This window comes from Triturus cristatus, chromosome 1_1 (genome assembly GCF_964204655.1).
Source record: "Triturus cristatus chromosome 1_1, aTriCri1.1, whole genome shotgun sequence".
NCBI classification, from domain to species: domain Eukaryota; kingdom Metazoa; phylum Chordata; class Amphibia; order Caudata; family Salamandridae; genus Triturus; species Triturus cristatus.
Genome location: NC_140579.1, coordinates 3897075 through 3915358, shown reverse-complemented (window position 1 = coordinate 3915358; position 18284 = coordinate 3897075). Strand labels below are relative to the sequence as shown.

The 18284-nt window shown below is 48.7% G+C and overlaps 1 protein-coding gene across 1 annotated transcript in view; it reads right to left on the bottom strand.

The window, feature by feature from the left end:
* The window catches only part of LOC146869057 (E3 ubiquitin-protein ligase TRIM39-like), a 103282-nt gene that overhangs the window by 64460 nt on the left and 20538 nt on the right, over positions 1 to 18284 (bottom strand). The window contains exon 3 of the mRNA XM_085650258.1: positions 7891 to 8121. Within this exon, the coding sequence (XP_085506384.1) occupies positions 7891 to 8121 (231 nt within the window). The remainder of the gene's footprint in view (positions 1 to 7890; positions 8122 to 18284) is intronic.

The window sequence follows — 18284 nt, the reverse complement described above, 5'->3', positions numbered from 1 at the left end:
CAGAAGAGGTACTGGAAGTGTGCCCCTGGAGGAAGTACGAGCAGAAGGGATGCTGGAAGTGTGCCCAGGAGGAAGTACGAGCAGAAGAGGTACTGAAAGTGTGCCCATGGAGGAAGTACGAGCATAAGAGGTACTGGAAGTGTGCCCAGGAGGAGGAGGTATGAGCAGAAGAGGTACTGGAAGTGTGCCCAGGAGGAGGAGGTATGAGCAGGAGGGATGCTGGAAGTGTGCCCAGGAGGAGCTAGTATGAACAGAAGGGATCCTAGAGTGTTCTTCAGAAGAAGGCGGCACGAACAGAAGGATTAATAGGAGAGTGCCCTGAAGGAGAAGTTAAAAACCACCGCTGAAGGAGAAGTTAAAAACACCGCTGTTGTTCAACCTCTACCTCCGCCCCAGCGCAGGAAACAACGACATCACCCCATCGCAAGACCTCTGCAACTCCCTCGCCTCATACTTCCACAACAAGATCACGGACATACACAGTAGCTTCAACAACCAACCAACGCACACCATGACCGACCAACCACCCCCCCCACCACCACCCTCCACGCCTGGACCCCGATCAGCACCGAAGACACCATCCGCACGATGAACTCCATCCACTCCGGATCACCGACCGACCCCTGCCCTCACCACGTCTTCAACAAGGCCGACGCTGTCATCGCACCCCACCTGCGAGACATCATCAACACATCCTTCGACACCACCATCTTCCCTGAGAGCTGGAAACACGCCGAACTCAGCGCTCTACTCAAGAAACCAACAGCGGACCCCACCGACCTCAAGAATTACCGCCCCATCTCGCTTCTCCCGTTTCCAGCCAAAGTCATCGAGAAGACCGTCAACAAGCAGATGGCCGCCTCCCTCGAGACGAACGGATCCCTCGACCCCTCACAGTCCGGCTTCCGAGCCAAACACAGCACCGAGACCGCCCTCATCGCCGCCACCGATGACATCCGAGCCCTGATGGACAATGGAGAAACAGCGGCCCTCATCCTCCTAGACCTCTCCGCGGCATTCGACACGGTCTGCCACCGCACCCTAGTACGGCGCCTCAGCAACATCGGAATCCAGGACAAGGCGCTGGAATGGATCATCTCCTTCCTCGACGGAAGAACACAGAGAGTCCGCCTACCACCGTACAAGTCAGAGGCCTCCGAAGTCATCTGCGGCGTCCCCCAAGGATCATCTCTGAGCCCCACCCTCTTCAACGTCTACATGAGCCCCCTCGCGGCCATCGTACGCAAACACAACCTCAGCATAATCTCCTACGCCGACGACACCCAGCTGATCCTCTCCCTGACCAACGACCCCGCCACCGCCAGAGCCAACCTGCACGAAGGGATGAAAGAGGTAGCCGAGTGGATGACGTCCAGCCGCCTGAAACTAAACTCGGACAAGACGGAGGTCCTCATCCTGGGCTCCTCACCCTCCGCCTGGGACGACTCCTGGTGGCCTCCCGCCCTGGGCACCGCACCCAAACCGACGGACCATGCACGAAACCTGGGCTTCATCCTGGACTCCTCCCTCTCCATGACCAGGCAGGTCAACAACGTCTCCTCGGCGTGCTTCAACATCCTACGCATGCTACGGAAGATCTTCTGGTGGATCCCCACAGAGACCAGGAAGACCGTCACCCAGGCCCTCGTCACCAGCCGACTGGACTACGGTAACGCCCTCTACGCCGGTACCACCGCCAAGCTCCAGAAGAGACTCCAGAGGATCCAGAACGCCTCAGCCAGACTCATCCTCAACATCCCACGATCCAGCCACATCTCCGGACATCTGAGAGACCTTCACTGGCTCCCCGTCAACAAGAGAATCACCTTCCGCCTCCTCACCCACGCACACAAAGCCCTACACGACCAAGGCCCGAGCTACCTCAACAGCCGAGTCAACTTCTACGCTCCCAAACGCCACCTCCGATCAGCCAACCACGCCCTCGCCGCCGTCCCCCGCATCCGAAGAGCGACTACAGGAGGAAGATCCTTCTCCTACCTGGCCGCCAAGACCTGGAACTCCCTCCCGACCGACCTGCGCCTGACCCAAGACCACCTCTCCTTCAGGAAGAAGCTGAAGACCTGGCTGTTCGAGCAGTAGCGGCACCCCCCCCCCCCCCAGCGCCTTGAGACCCTACGGGTATGTAGCGCGCTTTATAAGTGATTGATTGATTGATTGGTCCTCTCATCCACTCACTTAGGAACTGGGATATCACGGTGTATAATTACGCCGATGATTTACAAATCATCTTTCCTCTCAATTCCCCTAATGCTGCTAAGACCTTCCATTCTGTCATGATTCATATACTGGAATGGATGAATATTAATCAACTAAAGTTGAATCCGGGGAAGACTGAACTACTACTCCCTGGCTCCAGTTCTGCTCACTGGGGTCCGCAGTTTTAGCCTACTTAATTGGGCCCTCTTCCGGTCCCGCTTAAATCAGTGAAAAGCCTTGGCGTGATAATTGATGCAGATCTCTCGCTAAAAGCCCAAGTAGAGGCTGTCATCTCCTCCTCCATGTACCAGCTTAGGAAGATCCGTAAGATCAGCCATTTACTTTCATCACCTGCATTAACTGCACCGCCTTCAGGTCGTTCAGAACCAGGCGGCCCGTCTCATTTACGGACTCTCTAGGTGGCAGTCGGCAAAATCACTATTACAGCAACTTCACTGGTTGCCAGTTGGACAAAGGGCAGCTTTTAAGGTGGCGTGTATTATCTATAAAGCCCTTCATTGCACCAGTCCTGCTTTCTTGCAATCTTTAGTTACGGCCCATCGACCATCACGTAACCTACGTTCTGCTCATCTTCACCTACTGACTGTTCCCAGAGTTAAAACCAAGAAGTTCGGTGGCCGCTGCTTTGCGCTTCTGGCCCCGTCCCTCTGGAACTCATTGTCTCTTTCTATCAAGTCGAGTCCCTCCCCACTCAACTTTAGGAAACTGCTAAAAACTTCCCTTTTCCCTCTTCCTTGCTAGTCAGCTTACTGTTATTTTTCATCTTGTTCCGTTATCTCTCTTATGTGGTTAAGCGCCAGGAAAACTTTGGTGTCAGTGCGCTATATAAATATCACCTAACATAACATAACAAAAACCGAAGGGGTAGTGGAAGAGTGCCCTGCAAGAGGAGGAAAAGGCAGAAGGGGAACCATAAGAGTGGCCTGCAGTAGGAAGTACAAGCAAATGGGGTGCTATAAGAGTTCTCTGCCGGGGGAGGAGGTACAAGAAGAATGAGCACTAGAAGAGTGCCCTGCAAAAGGTGGAGGTACCGGCAGAAGGAGTAGTTTAGGAGTGCGTGTAAGTGGAAGCCATCTAGAAAATGAGGTCACACCCGCCCAGGAAGAACAAAGAACTGTGACCACTTATGGACTTTTACAGGATCTGCTTCTGTGAAACTCCTGCCAATCACGGGATTCATTCCTCCCAGAATGGGGTGCGCTGTTGGAGTGAAGAGGCTGAGATGGGAGACCCTCTATAACCAGGCATGAACAGAGGATTTCGAGTATTCTACCCTTTATGACAAGTTGCCTATGACCTGCATGCAGAGTGGCTAATTTACACGTTCATGTCAGAATAAGGACTCAAGCGCACTGTTTAGAGGATGACACCAGATTGAAAGTAAAAGTGTCCTCACTATAAATAGATAATAACTCTAAGAGAGTATGTAAACAATTGAAGAAATAATTGGGAAACACTATTGGTTCAATGTTTACAGCCGTGAACCCCAGTGTGCGCTGCAGCTGCTATATTGATTCACAGCAAATGACTACACCTCGATGACCACTCTCAGAGGACCAGCACTTGTGATATAATACTCTGTGACATCAGAGCTTTTAGGAAGACCTGAGCATAAGACTATCATGGTAATTCATGACCATCAATGATGTAAATGGTGTTTTAAGTTCAAAATGATTCAGGATGTGTCAAAAAAATTTCTTTCTAGTAAACATTGACTTTTTTTTTTGTATACCTAATAACCATATTGTTTGTTATTTACATGTCTCTCTAAAATTCTACGCTCTTTGAGGGTACTTCTCCCCACATCTGTGTATTGTCTATTGAAATTCTAAGATAGTAGAATTACTGCCGTAGTGGGAAGTAGCAAGCCCAGGACCACGATCATCAGACAACCCAAACATACAGGACCGTTTGAGTTCATCAGCAGTTCATGGGCCACCGTCCATGACTGACACAAGAGGCTCATCACCAGGTCAGGAGTCATCTTCCTGTATCTGTAAGAGAGGCTACCGCAAAAGGTCACGGGAGAGCATCCTAGACTGAGTCGCAAGGTCATATCAATGGGTCCGGGTCCATCATTCTAGCAGGAGGCAAGAGTGGTCCTCTCTTGTGAGACGGATGAGCCTCCCCTGGACTGTGGGTCTTACTGGACAAAACTATACGCCAAACCTTTAGCTACACTGGTGATGGTTGGCTTGATTTCCAAATTGGTCACCCAGGGAAACATAGCTTTACTATCTATTATTTTCCTAGAAGCAGAAATGGCATTTGAACGTGTGTTTGGATTAACTGGTAAATTACATGTTTGTAGCAACATTGACAGGTCATGGTCATTATAAACTACTTCAACTAAGACTGTTTCAGAACTGGCTGTGGAACCAGAGAGTGATGCTCTCTGCCACCCTCGGAGGGATGCTCCCTGTGGTCCTCGAACGGATGTTCCCTGTGGCCTTCGAACGGATGTTCCCTGTTGCCCTCGAAGGGATGTTCCCTGTGGCCTTCGAACGGATGCTCTCCGTCACCCTCGGAGGGATGCTCCCTGGCGCCCTCGAAGGGATGCTCCCTGTCACCCTCGGGGGGGATGCTCTCTGTCACCCTCGGAGGGATGCTCTCTGTCACCCTCGGAGGGATGCTCTCTGTCACCCTCAGAGGGATGCTCTCTGTCACCCTCAGAGGGATGCTCTCTGTCACCCTCAGAGGGTTGCTCTCTGTCACCCTCAGAGTGATGCTCTCTGTCACCCTCAGAGGGATGCTCTCTGTCACCCTCAGAGGGATGCTCTCTCTCACCCTCAGAGTGATGCTCTCAGTCACCCTCGAAGGGATGCTCCCTGTCGCCCTCGAAGGGATGCTCCCTGTCACCCTCGGGGGGGATGCTGTCTGTCACCCTCGGAGGGATGCTCTCTGTCACCCTCAGAGGGATGCTCTCTGTCACCCTCAGAGGGATGCTCTCCTTCACCCTCAGAGGGATGCTCTCTGTCACCCTCAGAGGGATGTTCTCCTTCACCCTCGGAGGGATGTCCTGGATGCTCTCTGTCACCCTCATCTAGTGCCCTTTACATGGAGCTATTTCTCATGAAGCTTCTGGGCTGTAAACTAATCAACCTATCAGAGCAGAGCATCACTGTCAAAAGTGACGGCATATGACCACAATGAGGAGGTTTATAGCTCTAATCCCACCCTGAGCCAAATTGGTGAGGAATTTGGTTGCCGTTCATGGTTTCATGATAATCGAGTTATACATCAAATTTCTGTTCCTGGCGGGCAGCAATTTGCGGACTTTCATGTCACACACTCTGTAATATGACCAAGGGTTACATGTGAAATAAAATTGTCACTCTTCAAACTAAAGAGTTTTCTGTCTCAATCTCAATCTTTATCTGGGGCGGAAAAAAACAGTGAGTTTGTCATTACCTATTCCAAATGGCTAGTTATATAGCCGTTCACCCTAAAAAAAGATCGGTGAACGCAAACGTAAGTGGCCATCTGTCTCAGGAAAAAAGTAACTGTTTAGAACAGAAATATTTTCAAACTTCTTAGAAAAGGAGGACTTTGTTTTTTTTCAATTCTCTAAGATGCTGGCTCAGCTTTTTTCACAATTTTCTCTTTCATTTCCATGTTAATTACTGTAACTGGAATTGCCTGGAGTTTTGCATTAACAAAGACCTCTACAGCCTCCTCATGTCAACTGATGCCACACCCAACCATCCGCTCACCACATGGAAACTGCTCACCACACAGAGCACCACAGCCATCATGAATAACCCTGGGCGTAGTTCGCATAGTAGCGCTACGCGTAGCTACGTTAAGTGCACTTCGCACTACGCGAGATCCGCGTATCACTACGCGAACTGCGTAGTGCGCTGTTCGCCATGATTGCACAGTGCCGGATGCTTGTCCGCACTGTGCAATCATTGAAAACGGCACCTTGCACAGTGCGAGCTGTCGTTTTCTGCCGCTCTAGTAGATTTTTACTCGAGCGGCAGCTTTCTCAACGCGAACTGGTAGTTTCTCATTGCGAGCAGTCACGAGCATACGCGACCACTCGCAATGAGAAACCTGTCCTCCCCACGTTGAGAATCTCACTGGAAGGTTTATTTTCCACGCTCGCGATCAGCAACTTGATGTTGCTGATCGCGAACGAGGAAAAAGTCTCGCCGGGATGTCATTTTGTTCACTCGCGGTCGCCATCTTGGCGTTGAGGACCGCAGGGCGAGCAAAAAATGCCAACTACGCTACGCTACGCGATTTTGCACTGTGCTACGTGCAATTCGCGTAGCGCGAAGTAGCACAAACTACGCAAACTTCGCGAGCGTAGCGTAGTTGTCTGCCCAGGGTTATTCATGAACTCCAAACAACAATCTGCTGGACACCTCCCAAACTGGCTTCCACGCCAACCACAGAAGCAAGACTGCCCTGACCACCGATGACAGTAGGTCCCTCCTCAACCGTGGAGAGACAACGGCCGTGATCCCTCTCAGCAGCGTTCAACACCGTATCTCACCACACCCTCATCAAAAGACTCCGCCACATCCGGATCCAGGGAGACGCCCTCAAATGGATCACATCCTTCCTCACAGGACGTTCCCAAAAGATCTGCCAACCACCCTCCGCTTCGGAACCCAAGAGCATAATCTGCAGCGTCCTTCAAGGCTGCTCAATCAGACCCACCCTGTTCAACACATACATGATGCCTTTGGCCAACATCGTCAGAACCCACGGCCTCAACATCATATCCTACACAGACGATGCTCATCCTCTCGCTCACAGAAAACCCTTCCACCACCAGGACCAACTTCCACAACTGCATGACGATCGTCACCGACTGGATGAAGACCCACTGCCTGAAGCTCAACATGGATAAGACGGAAGTGTTGATTTTCTGAGAATAAGACCTCTCTGTGGAACGACACCCGATGGCCCTCCTAACTCAGACGCACATCCACACCGACAGATCGCACACGAAACCTCAGCATCATCCTGGACAGCAAACTCACCAGACCATATCAATGCAGTCTCCTCCGTCTGATTCCTCACCCTCCACATGCTCCAAAAGATCTTCAGAAGGCTCCCCATCAACACCAGGTAAGCTGTCACTCAAGTTCAAGTCACCAGCCGGCTGGACTACGGCAGCGCGTTTTACGCAGGACTCATCATCCAACTCCTGAAGAGACTCCAGATGACACAGAACTCACCTGCCAGACTCATCCTGGACCTCCCCGGGAGGAACCATATCACCCCCAACTCAGGAGCCGCCACTGACTCTCCATCCAGAAAAGATGCCAATTCAAGATGTTGACCGACGCCTATAAGGCCGTCCACGACCAAGGGCCAGCATACATCAACGAACGCCTGAACCTCCACCAACCCTCCAGACACCTGCCCTTCACCTCCCTCGCCCTCACTCACACTCTCCACATCCGCCGAATTAACAGTGGAGGATGTTCCTTCTCATTCCTTACTGCAAAGTCCTGGAACGACCTCCCCTGCACCTCCGAACATCATCCTCTCTCCCTGATTTCAGAAAAGGAATCGAGACCTGGCTTTTCAACTGATCCCAGCAAGAGCCCAGTGCCTGGATACCCTCACGGGCGATTAGCCGTGCTCTACAAATCCAAGTAGATTGATTGATTGATTGATTGATTGATCTCTCACCTTCAGGAGTTCCCACGCTGGCTCCTCACACTTCTTTTCTATTACTGTTATCAGGGCGTTGAGAGAGGTGATTTGATTGGACAGTTTGGTGATATTTGCATTTTCTACCATGGTAATTTTCTTCTCCATCTCCTCCAGTTTTTCACAAAGTGTTTGCTCGTGTTCTTTCAGGAGTTGCCGCAGTTTTTCAAACCCAGATTCAATTTTATTCTTCTCAGTTCTTAACTTGTCCTGTCAGAAGCAAAGACACAAGAGCTGGTTAGATATTAAAAAGCTCCCTAAAAGCTGCCCCTAGAGTGGGAGTTCAGAGGGAGGGGTGAGGGTGGAGGGGTTGATAGTTCCTTCAAATATCAGACCACTAATGTGCTTTTCCTAATTTCTGAACTGCAGCCTCTTACTACCTTCCCTTCTACTGTCTTCCATCCTTCTCCCACTCTGGCCTCCCCCTGTCCTCAGACACCTCACAAACTGTTGGGAGGTCAGAATTTGTGAGGCTGCAGCGAAGTTAGATCCATGAAGAAAGTGCAAGGAAGCGAACCCACCACAGGCAGAGACAGTCAAAGACCCAGAGACAGGCTGAGTGGAGACTGGCTGAAGTCAAGTGTGAGTGGATGTGACTAGCACAATAGAATGTAAATGGGGGGCGGGAAGTTGGAGCCCTTGGGATGAAAGAGAGGATGTGCGTGGTGTGCAGGCTGCCCCTGTCCTGCCAGCACACTGGAAATGTTCGCCCAGAAGGAGACGCACAGGGTGAGTCCTACTAAGACTCTCATTCAGAGTGAGGGGGAATCACTGGTGTGGTTATTTCCCATTCAGAATCATAAAAAAATTATGTGTATTCTGTTATTGAATGGAGAACTACAAGATAAATCAATGTTACTGAACTAGTTTCTGTCAGTAATTAAGCAATTCCTATAGGAGATGGGTGAGGAGTTTGGTTAGAAATCTGTTCTTAACTTGAGATAAGAGACTGTGTGTTATCAGGTGAGGTACGTCACACTGTGGCTTTGAGCAGGAGCCTGTGTGTTATCAGGTGAGGTATGTCACACTGTAGCTTAGAGCAGGAGCCTGTGTGTTATCAGGTGAAGTATGTCACCATGTAGCTTAAGGCAGGATTGTGTGTGCTATCAGGTGAGGTATGTCACATTGTTGCTAGGAACCTGTGTGTTATCAGGTGGGGTATGTTACACTGTAGCCAGGAGCCGGTGTGTTATCAGGTGAGGTATGTCACACTGTAGCTTAGAGCAGAAGCCTGTGTGTTATCGGGTGGGGTATGTCACACTGTAGCTATGAGCAGAAGCCGGTGTGTTATCGGGTGGGGTATGTCACACTGTAGTTTAGAGCAGAAGCCGGTGTGTTATCGGGTGGGGTATGTCACACTGTGGCTTAGAGCAGGAGCCTGTGTGTTATCAGGTGAGGTATGTCACACTGTGGCTTAGAGCAGGAGCCTGTGTGTTATCAGGTGAGGTATGTCACACTGTGGCTTTGAGGAGGAGCCTGTGTGTTATCAGGTGAGGTATGTCACACTGTAGCGTAGGAGCCTGTGTTATCATATGAAGTATGTCACCATGTAGCTTAAGGCAGGATTGTGTGTGCTATCAGGTGAGGTATGTCACACTGTTGCTAGAAACCTGTGTGTTATCGGGTGGGGTATGTCACACTGTAGCCAGGAGCCTATGTGTTATCAGGTGAGGTATGTCACACTGCAGATTAGAACAGGAGCCGGTGTGTTATCAGGTGAGGTGCGTCACACTGTAGCTTGGAGTGGGGACCAGTGTGTTATCAGGTGAGGTATGTCACTCTGTGAATTAGCGCAGGAGTCTGTGTGTTATCAGGTGAGGTATGTCACACTGTAGCCAGGAGCCTGTGTGTTATTAGGTGAGGTATGTCACACTGTGGCTTAGAGCAGGAGCCTGTGTGTTATCAGGTGAGGTACGTCACACTGTACCTTAGAGCAGGGGCCTGGGTATTATTAGGTGAGGTATGTCACACTGAAGCTTAGAGCAGGAGCCTGTGTGTATCAGGTGAGGTATGTCACACTGTAGCTTAGAGCTGGAGCCTGTGTGTTATCAGGTGAGGTAAGTGACACTGTACCTTACAGCGGGAGCCTGTGTGTTATCAGGTGAGTTATGTCACACTGTAGCTTGGAGCGGGAGCCTGTGTGTTATCAGGTGAGTTATGTCACACTGTAGCTTAGAGCAGGAGCCTGTGTGTTATCAGGTGAGGTATGTCACTCATGTGGTTTGTCACTAGTATACAGGTAGACAGTTGTGCTCCTGTGCTGTGTCACTAGTTTACAGTAAGAGGGTTGTGGTCCTGTGATGTGTCACTTATATACAGGTAGAGGGTTCTGCTCCTGTGCTGGGCACTAGTATACAGCTAGTGCCAATTAAGTCATCTTAAAGAAATTGCTGAAGAAACACGGATCAGTCATAGTCTCTAAGGAAACAACACATTTGCATTAATTGTTTTAGAGATATTTAAAGGTGTGAACCATGACAAATCTAATATGCAGCATATTTTGCTACGTTTTTAATATTATTGGCATATATGTTGCATACAGAATTGTAATAATGAAAGTTTATGTTATTAAATTGAGAAACGTATACCTCATCACTACCATGATTAATTAACGTTCTGTGAGTTTGATACAATACAGGAACCTTTAACCCGCTCAAGATGAAGGAAAAGTCTTTTGTGACATCAGCGGGGGGGGCATATCAATTATATGCTTCACTGTTGATTTAAAGGAAGCCCCTCTCATAGTCAATTTTAAATTCAGAGTCCTCTTCCTTGTTGTTTCGACCCTCTGTGGACCTATAAGGGTCTTCGTCAGGACAGAGTTCTCAGCTACAGGACCTGTTCACAATCTGCATCCTAGAGAGTGACTGGACAAATAATGTCCTGCATTAGGGTAAGGGGCGACTGCCAATGCCAACCATGGTTCTCCGTCATGTTCTGGCCACAGTGTTTCTACCCTTTGTGGACTTCTGTAGCGGTCTTCATCAGGACAGGGAGTTGGGGGATCTGTTGGCAATGTGAAAATTCTACCAACTGAGTCCCAGAGCGTGATTGGGTAGTTAATGTCCTGCACCAGGGAAAGCCACAGAAGGTAGACAGTGATCTGTACGATAGGGTATGTTAGGACGGGAATGTCTTCAGACTGATAAACAGGCATGTATGCCCACAGTGAGTGCCCGACTGTATGTGAAACTGGTATCCTGACCTTGCCTGGCCGTGTAATCCGCTACTGTAACCTGTGCAGAATCCTTGGCCCATCCTTGATAAAGTGAGGTTCAGAACCTGTTTGCTGATGTGGAGGGGCGCGCCAAGCGCGCACTCATGACCGAGATGACACTACTTCCCTTGTCCTGAGTTAGCCACCTAATGTGGTGGTGGCAGCGTACCACGTTTTGTGGATCATTAGTTATGACCAGACCTCTTTCCATGTCCGATGAGAGTGCAGTCTATTGTACTGCTTTGGTGTGAGCCCCAGTCCCATGTGCTAACCTTCCGTGTGCATATCCAGTGCACGTGTGTACAGTGGATGTGCAGCACATGTGTGGTAATAGGAATCTGTGTATAGTGAGAGTCTGAATAGTGGGGCCAGTGGCATCCAGTTTGTATCCTTCCGGCACAAGATGGAGGATGGATACAGCTTTCCAAGACAATGGAAGTGCATTGACTGCATTTCTGTGGCTTGAGGGTGGAGATCCAGACATTAAAAGTGAGTGAGGGCGGAGACAGGGCTGCCCTTAGAAATGAAGTTTAAGTCCTTACTAGCAAAGCGCTGCTGATTAGTTCTTCCTGTGCACTGCCTTTGAGTAGATGGTAATAGTGATGGGTCGGACAGCAGTTTTTGTTGTTAGGACGGGAATTATTTTAGCAGGACCTGCCCTTTTGTCTCTCATTACTGCTTCAGGAAGGCTGATGACAGCCAGCTGCAGAGATCTCACACTTCATTGTGCCCCTGTTTTGGACACTCCTGCTTGACGCCAGCATCATTGCCGCCCCCTATGAGTGTAATCACCTAACACAAAGACAGTGTCTTAGAGACAGCTTGAATATTACATTTGAAAAAGAATCAACAAAAAACAGTTCCAAAGCCTGAGAGCGGATCTGCTTCCCCCATCTCCAAAATGAGTACAATAAAGTAGGACCCAAATCCCCCGCTTTTGAATTGAAATAAGCTTTATTTCGATAAAAAAACATATCTTAAAAAGCGCATACAGTATAACATACAAGATAGACACAAGCCGCAAAAAATGCGTTAACAACCATGCATCCCGAGATAACAGCAAAATTTTAAAAAGTACATATAGACATATAAACAAGACAATTTAAAAGGAAAATATATACAGAGGGGGAAATGAATCATCCAACTTGGCTAAGGGCTACAAGGGCTTTAGTTCTTAGCAGCCAGGACCACCTCAAGAATTTCGACAGAACACAAGCATAAAAAGGTCGAGCATCTGATTTCAAGATGCGCAAAGCTGTACAATGGTCACGTGTTCCCAGAGTTTTGCATAAGGGAGTAAGCCAATAGGATCTTGGGATTTTATATCTCGGGCAAGCAAATAGGACATGTGCGATTGACTCGATTAAGGACTCACAAAAAGGGCAATATGGTGACGTCTGGGAGGGTGGTTTCCAGCGTGCGGTCAGCTCACGAACCGGGAGGGTGCCAATCCTGAACTTGATGTAAAGAGATCGATCATACGGCTTTTGTATTATATCAAGGTAAGGCTCGTAGCACACTACATCTTTGATCGTGAGGAATTCAATAGTTCTGCTGCCGCCAAGAGAGTTAAAGTTTCTTTTTGCAATCACCCAACTCCAGTAGAGTTTCTTAAGTTCTGCTTTTGGGGGGGAAGTTTTATTGTCCCATGCATCTTTGAGGCCGATATCATAAAGCAAAACTTTGACTTCTTTCAACCATTTAATTTTATGCCAGGAAGGGATGGATAATATGTCGGAAAGACCCTCCGCATATTTAGCTAACTCAGGGGTCCGCCAAATCCGGGCCCATAGGAGTAGGGGGCGTACTTTTGCCAAGTGTGTCACTGAGTGGCACCCTAGGTCCATTAGTAACGGTACTAAAGGGGTGCTCTGTGGGAGTGCCAGCAGTTCCTTATAGAATCTAGATTCGGACTTGGCAAGCTCATCAGTATTAGTTAAGCCCCATAGTTCGGCACCATAGAGTGCCGAACTCACACCTTTTGCTTTATATATGTCCAAAGCTGGAGCTATTGGCCGGGACGTGGAGGATCGATGTTCCCTGAGAAGAGCGCCAGTAACCCTCTTGTGGGTTAGTAGCATTTTTCGTAGATGGGATGACCAGGACATGGTGTCTGTAATGCGGATACCCAAGTAATCGAATTCTTTCACCAGCTCTAGGGGAACCGAATTCAAAACTGGGGGCCGCCCTAACTTCCTAGGTGGATTTATGATTAGATACTTGGTTTTGGAAGTATTTATAATAAGGCCTCTAGCACTACAGAAAGCTTGAAAGCTATCAAGCAGAGTTTGCAGTCCCTTTGGTGATTTAGACAGCAGGAGAGTGTCATCCGCGAACAGGAGAGTTGGAATACGATCGCCCGCCAGGGATGGTGCATCAGAAGGAACTTTTTTCAGATGATCCACTACACCATTCACATAAAGTGAGAATAGGGTAGGGGCAAGAACACATCCCTGGCGGACGCCCCTGTTCACTGGGATTCGCTCCGTTTTCTGTCCCTGGGACCCCCATCGCACTTGGGCGTAATTTCCCTCATGTAGTTTCATTAATAAGGCCAACAAATAAGAAGGGATATTCATGTTGGCCAGAACACGCCACAAAGTGTCGCGAGGGACAAGGTCGAAAGCTGTTTTCAGGTCGATGAAGGCAAGATAGAGACTGCCCTTTCCAAGAAGTACAACCTTCCAATAAAGGAGGAACAATCTGAAGGCCTGCTCTATGGTGCCTGTCCCGACCCTAAAGCCTGCTTGGTAGTCAGAGAGGATATTATTATCGTTTGCCCAAGATGAAATCCTCTCCAAAATCACTTTCCCGATCACCTTCTGAGATGAGTCAATGAGACTGATCGGGCGATAATTCGCTGGATCGTCTCTAGCTCCCTTTTTAAATATGGGAACGACCTCCGCCCCCTTCCAAGACTCGGGAACCGAGGCACCGTTGTCAATGGCATTGATTAGGCTAGAAAGAAGCTTCCCCCATCGAGATGGATCAAGTTTTAAAACATCACCAGGAATGCCGTCTGGGCCAGCTGCCTTCAGGGGAACAATAGACTTAATGGCAGAAGCTACTTCCCTTTCAGTAAAAGGAGTGGTGTTTGGAGCTTTCGCAAGAGAGGGGACATCTTCAATGGAGGGTGTCCCCGAATCTTCTGGCCGGGAAGAATAAAGTTTAGAGAAATGTTCAAACCAGGCCATGCTCGTAATGTTACATGTTAGGAGTACATGAGCTGGTCTGGTTTTGGATCTAATTATCTCCCAGAAAGAGCCGGAATCTCGTTTGAGAGAAGCCTCTCTTAATGTCTGCCAATACTGTTCTTCCCAAAGTTTTTTAGCATTAAGGACAGTAATCTTATAGTCCTTCCTAGCCAACTGGATCTTGGATATGATCCTTGTTTTGATAGCCGCGATTAGGGCAGATTTTTTCTTCCTACAAATCGGTGTGTACCACCCATCAATGGGGATACGTTTGGTCACACCTCGGGGTGGGCCACCATTACCCTCTATACGGAATAAATTACCCAACTTACTTATAGTATCTTGGAAGATCAAAGAAGCCTTATCAGGGGGAGTGACATGGGTACTTAGTAAGGCTAGATTGACTTGCACTTCCTGCAATATTGATCTAATTAAATCAACTTTTACATCGTCTAGGCACACATTACGCCATTTAAGGCGTCTCTCGCAATTAGCGGGACATACCTCATGGGTTTGCATAATGCTAGTAACTGGAAGGGGCAGAATCCCACGAATATCTTCCCATAATGATTTTATACTAAGAGATAGCTGATTGTGGTCACTATCATGTGAGGGGAGTATTTCCATGTCTACCTCGTATGCCCAGAGATTAAGATCGAGAAGTATATAGTCGATCCGAGATGTGCAATTGGTCCTATTATAAGTATGCATGCCTTGAGAGTCAGAAGGTGTTCTGCCATTTGCAGCCCTTAAGCCAAACTCAAGGCTCATAGTATTTAAAAATATGGCTGTTTTCGTCCATTTCTTTATAGGAGTTAGGGATAGCAATGGAATGCCTCTTTTGAGATCATCCTCAAAAAGGTCAGGAAGATCCAATGAGGCGAGAGGCTCATAGGAACAGTTGAAGTCGCCAGCTATTAATATATGGGATGTATGTTGACACTTACGCAATTCATCCTCAAGGAGTGGAAATACAGGCGATAATGCACCACCGTTGAGACCCCTGGCGTAAACATTGAAGATCACAAGAGACTTCCTACCATGGGAGCCCCTTAAGGTAAGTTTTAAAATATCAGGAGAAACAATACAAGCCTTCCTTACAGAGCACCCAGTGGAGATATTGACCCAAATCAAGAGACCGCCCGAAGGGCGACCTCTTCCTGTCGATGGTAAAATGGCCGGTATGAAGAAAGTGGTATAACCGACCATATGGTGGGGCACTATACTCCATGTCTCCTGGAAAATACAGATGGAGTAGGATGTTATAAAGGAGTTCCAATCTGGTAGGTCAAGTTTGCTGGAAAGACCAGCTACGTTCCAGCTAAGAACCTTTAAGGAGGAAACTTCAGTTGCTACATCTTGGGTTATAATAGGACCCGGAGAGTTGGTAGAGACCTGTAAGGGATTGTGTGAGGAGGGCAGCACAGGGCAGTTACTAGCCTGGTGAAAAGAAATAGGCTGCAAGCTACACTGTTGAATATTTTGGGGGAATTCCTCAGTTAAAGTAGTAGTTTTTTGTATTCCTATAGAAGGGTAGATTTTGTCCCCTGAAGAAATGGATTCATGTCAATAGGAGTCGTAGCACCCATAAGGGGCACAATACCTATTTTGGACGAAAGGAAGGTGGACATTTCCACGAAGTGGCCAATTTCCCACGAAATTTTCAACCTGAGGCAGGTGGAAGGGAGAGGGATGTGAGTGATAAGAATACACAGGGTCAAAATAAAAATGGCTTAAGTCTAGACATTGTATCCCACTGGTATTAGAGTCTGGATATCCGTTGTTACAAATTAGCTTGGTTACGTAGGGATTCCTGAAATTTATGACAACACAATCACCAGACGTTTGCTTTGGTCTGTTCCCCACCCAAGAAACCCTCCTGACATGAAGAACATAGCCGTCCAGATGCCTAGGGAGAGGCCTATTAGAATTCAGCCAGTATAACGTCTTGTTTTTGAGCTCGGAGAAAGATTCCGACTTGCCAGCCTTTAGGTGTGGAATGCCTGTTAGAACAGCAACAAAAGGCTGGCACTCGGGCGGAAGATTAATATGGGGTAGTTCTTCCACAGGGTGACTGGCGACGCTGTTCAGGTGATCTTGGGCTGGGCCTTTAACAAAAGTTTTAGAAGGGTTCTGTTCGGGATTAGCCGCACGGGCTGGTGCTTCAAGAATTATGGGGCTATCAGTTGGAGCAATGGGTAATTTCTTTCCTTTGGATAAAGTACCCGATTGAGATGTAAATGCCGGGGATTTAATGACAGGAGAAGTAATTCCATTCTTTACCCCTGGGCATGAGGCCACATTTAGGTGTAATGAACCTATTTTAGAAGCAGGATCAGCACGGGTAGTATGCAGGGGGTCAATGGTTACACAATTTTGTTGGCCCATTTTTGAGTGCAGCTTGATTAAAGATTTAAGGGAAAAGAAGTTATCCAAAGAGGACTGTTCAAACTTCTCAAGCCTCTCAGCCAATATTGACATTCTTTCCATCAGAGGTAATAGAAGAGAATTAATGAGTGATTTAATTTGGTCGATAAGCGAATGTTGGAGTTCTGGAACCTCTAGTGATTCAGAACGTAAAGTGCACTGCTCAACAGGATTTGTGGGAACTAAGTTAGGGGTCTGTACAAGAGATGGTCGTAATATCTGGTGGTGAGGTTGGGAAGAAACTGTGCGACCAGCTTTCTTTCCAAGAGTATTACGCAATTTCCCTTTGCATTTCTTGGAAACTTTTGATTGATCCCCAATGATTTCACTGCCCACACTTTTGCTTTTGCTCAAAATAGGATTCTGTCTTGCTGAGATAGGTGGCTCAGAAGAAATACAAATTTCGGGGGAAAGGGATGTGTTAGTAGATTCAAGAACATCTAATGTGGTAGGGAAAAGAGGGGAATACGATAAGTTGATCTGTGGATTTGAGCCATGGGCTGGAGGTCTCACAGATGGGACAGCCACAGTAGGTGACATGTGTTGCGTATGTCCCATTTGCGTTCCATCAAGTATAATGTTGTTTACTGGGGCAGGGGACACAACGGAAGCGATATTTCCAAGTGAAGAGCGTTTGTCGAGGTGCACGTCAAGGGAAAGACGACGTTCAGTGAGGGCAATTTCTTTTTCGAGTACAGAACAAACGCGAATTATAAAATGATCTAATGTGCCACTCACTGAATTGCCGCCTGAGGTGCCTCCTCTACCCGACCGAGTTGACATTGCCATTGGCAGGTGGTATCAGGACAGTACGTTACAAAGGGTAGGGCTACCAGTATGTTAAACGGTCAAAAACCCAGATCAATGCAGTCAATAATCAACAGCTAATGGTCAGATAGTCACAATACCGTCCTAAGGCAAGGACAAGGCGCCTGGAGAGTTGGCCCGGCCCGGCCTCACTCGGCCCCGGACAGCCCGCCCTCTGCCCAGGCTCAGCCCGGCGCCGCCCGCGCGCGGTCCCGCGACGCGGGGGCTGTCCTCACTTTAATATCGCCTCCAGGTGTTGATGGGCGTGAGCTTCCGCCCCAGGTGCCCCAGGTGCTGCTGGAAGACGTAGTCCCCCTTCTGTGCGCGGCCGCGAAGGTGATGCACGCGGCGGCGTGAGGGAGACACACAAGGCAGGAGCAAGAACCAGGGACCCTTGACACAACGGCCAGGTCAAGCAATATCCACCGACAGAGTCACGAACACAGGAAAGATCCCCCGCTCCACCGGGGCTGTCCTCACTTTAATAGCGCCTCCAGGTGTTGATGGGCGTGAGCTTCCGCCCCAGGTGCCCCAGGTGCTGCTGGAAGACGTAGTCCCCCTTCTGTGCGCGGCCGCGAAGGTGATGCACGCGGCGGCGTGAGGGAGACACACAAGGCAGGAGCAAGAACCAGGGACCCTTGACACAACGGCCAGGTCAAGCAATATCCACCGACAGAGTCACGAACACAGGAAAGATCCCCCGCTCCACCGGGGCTGTCCTCACTTTA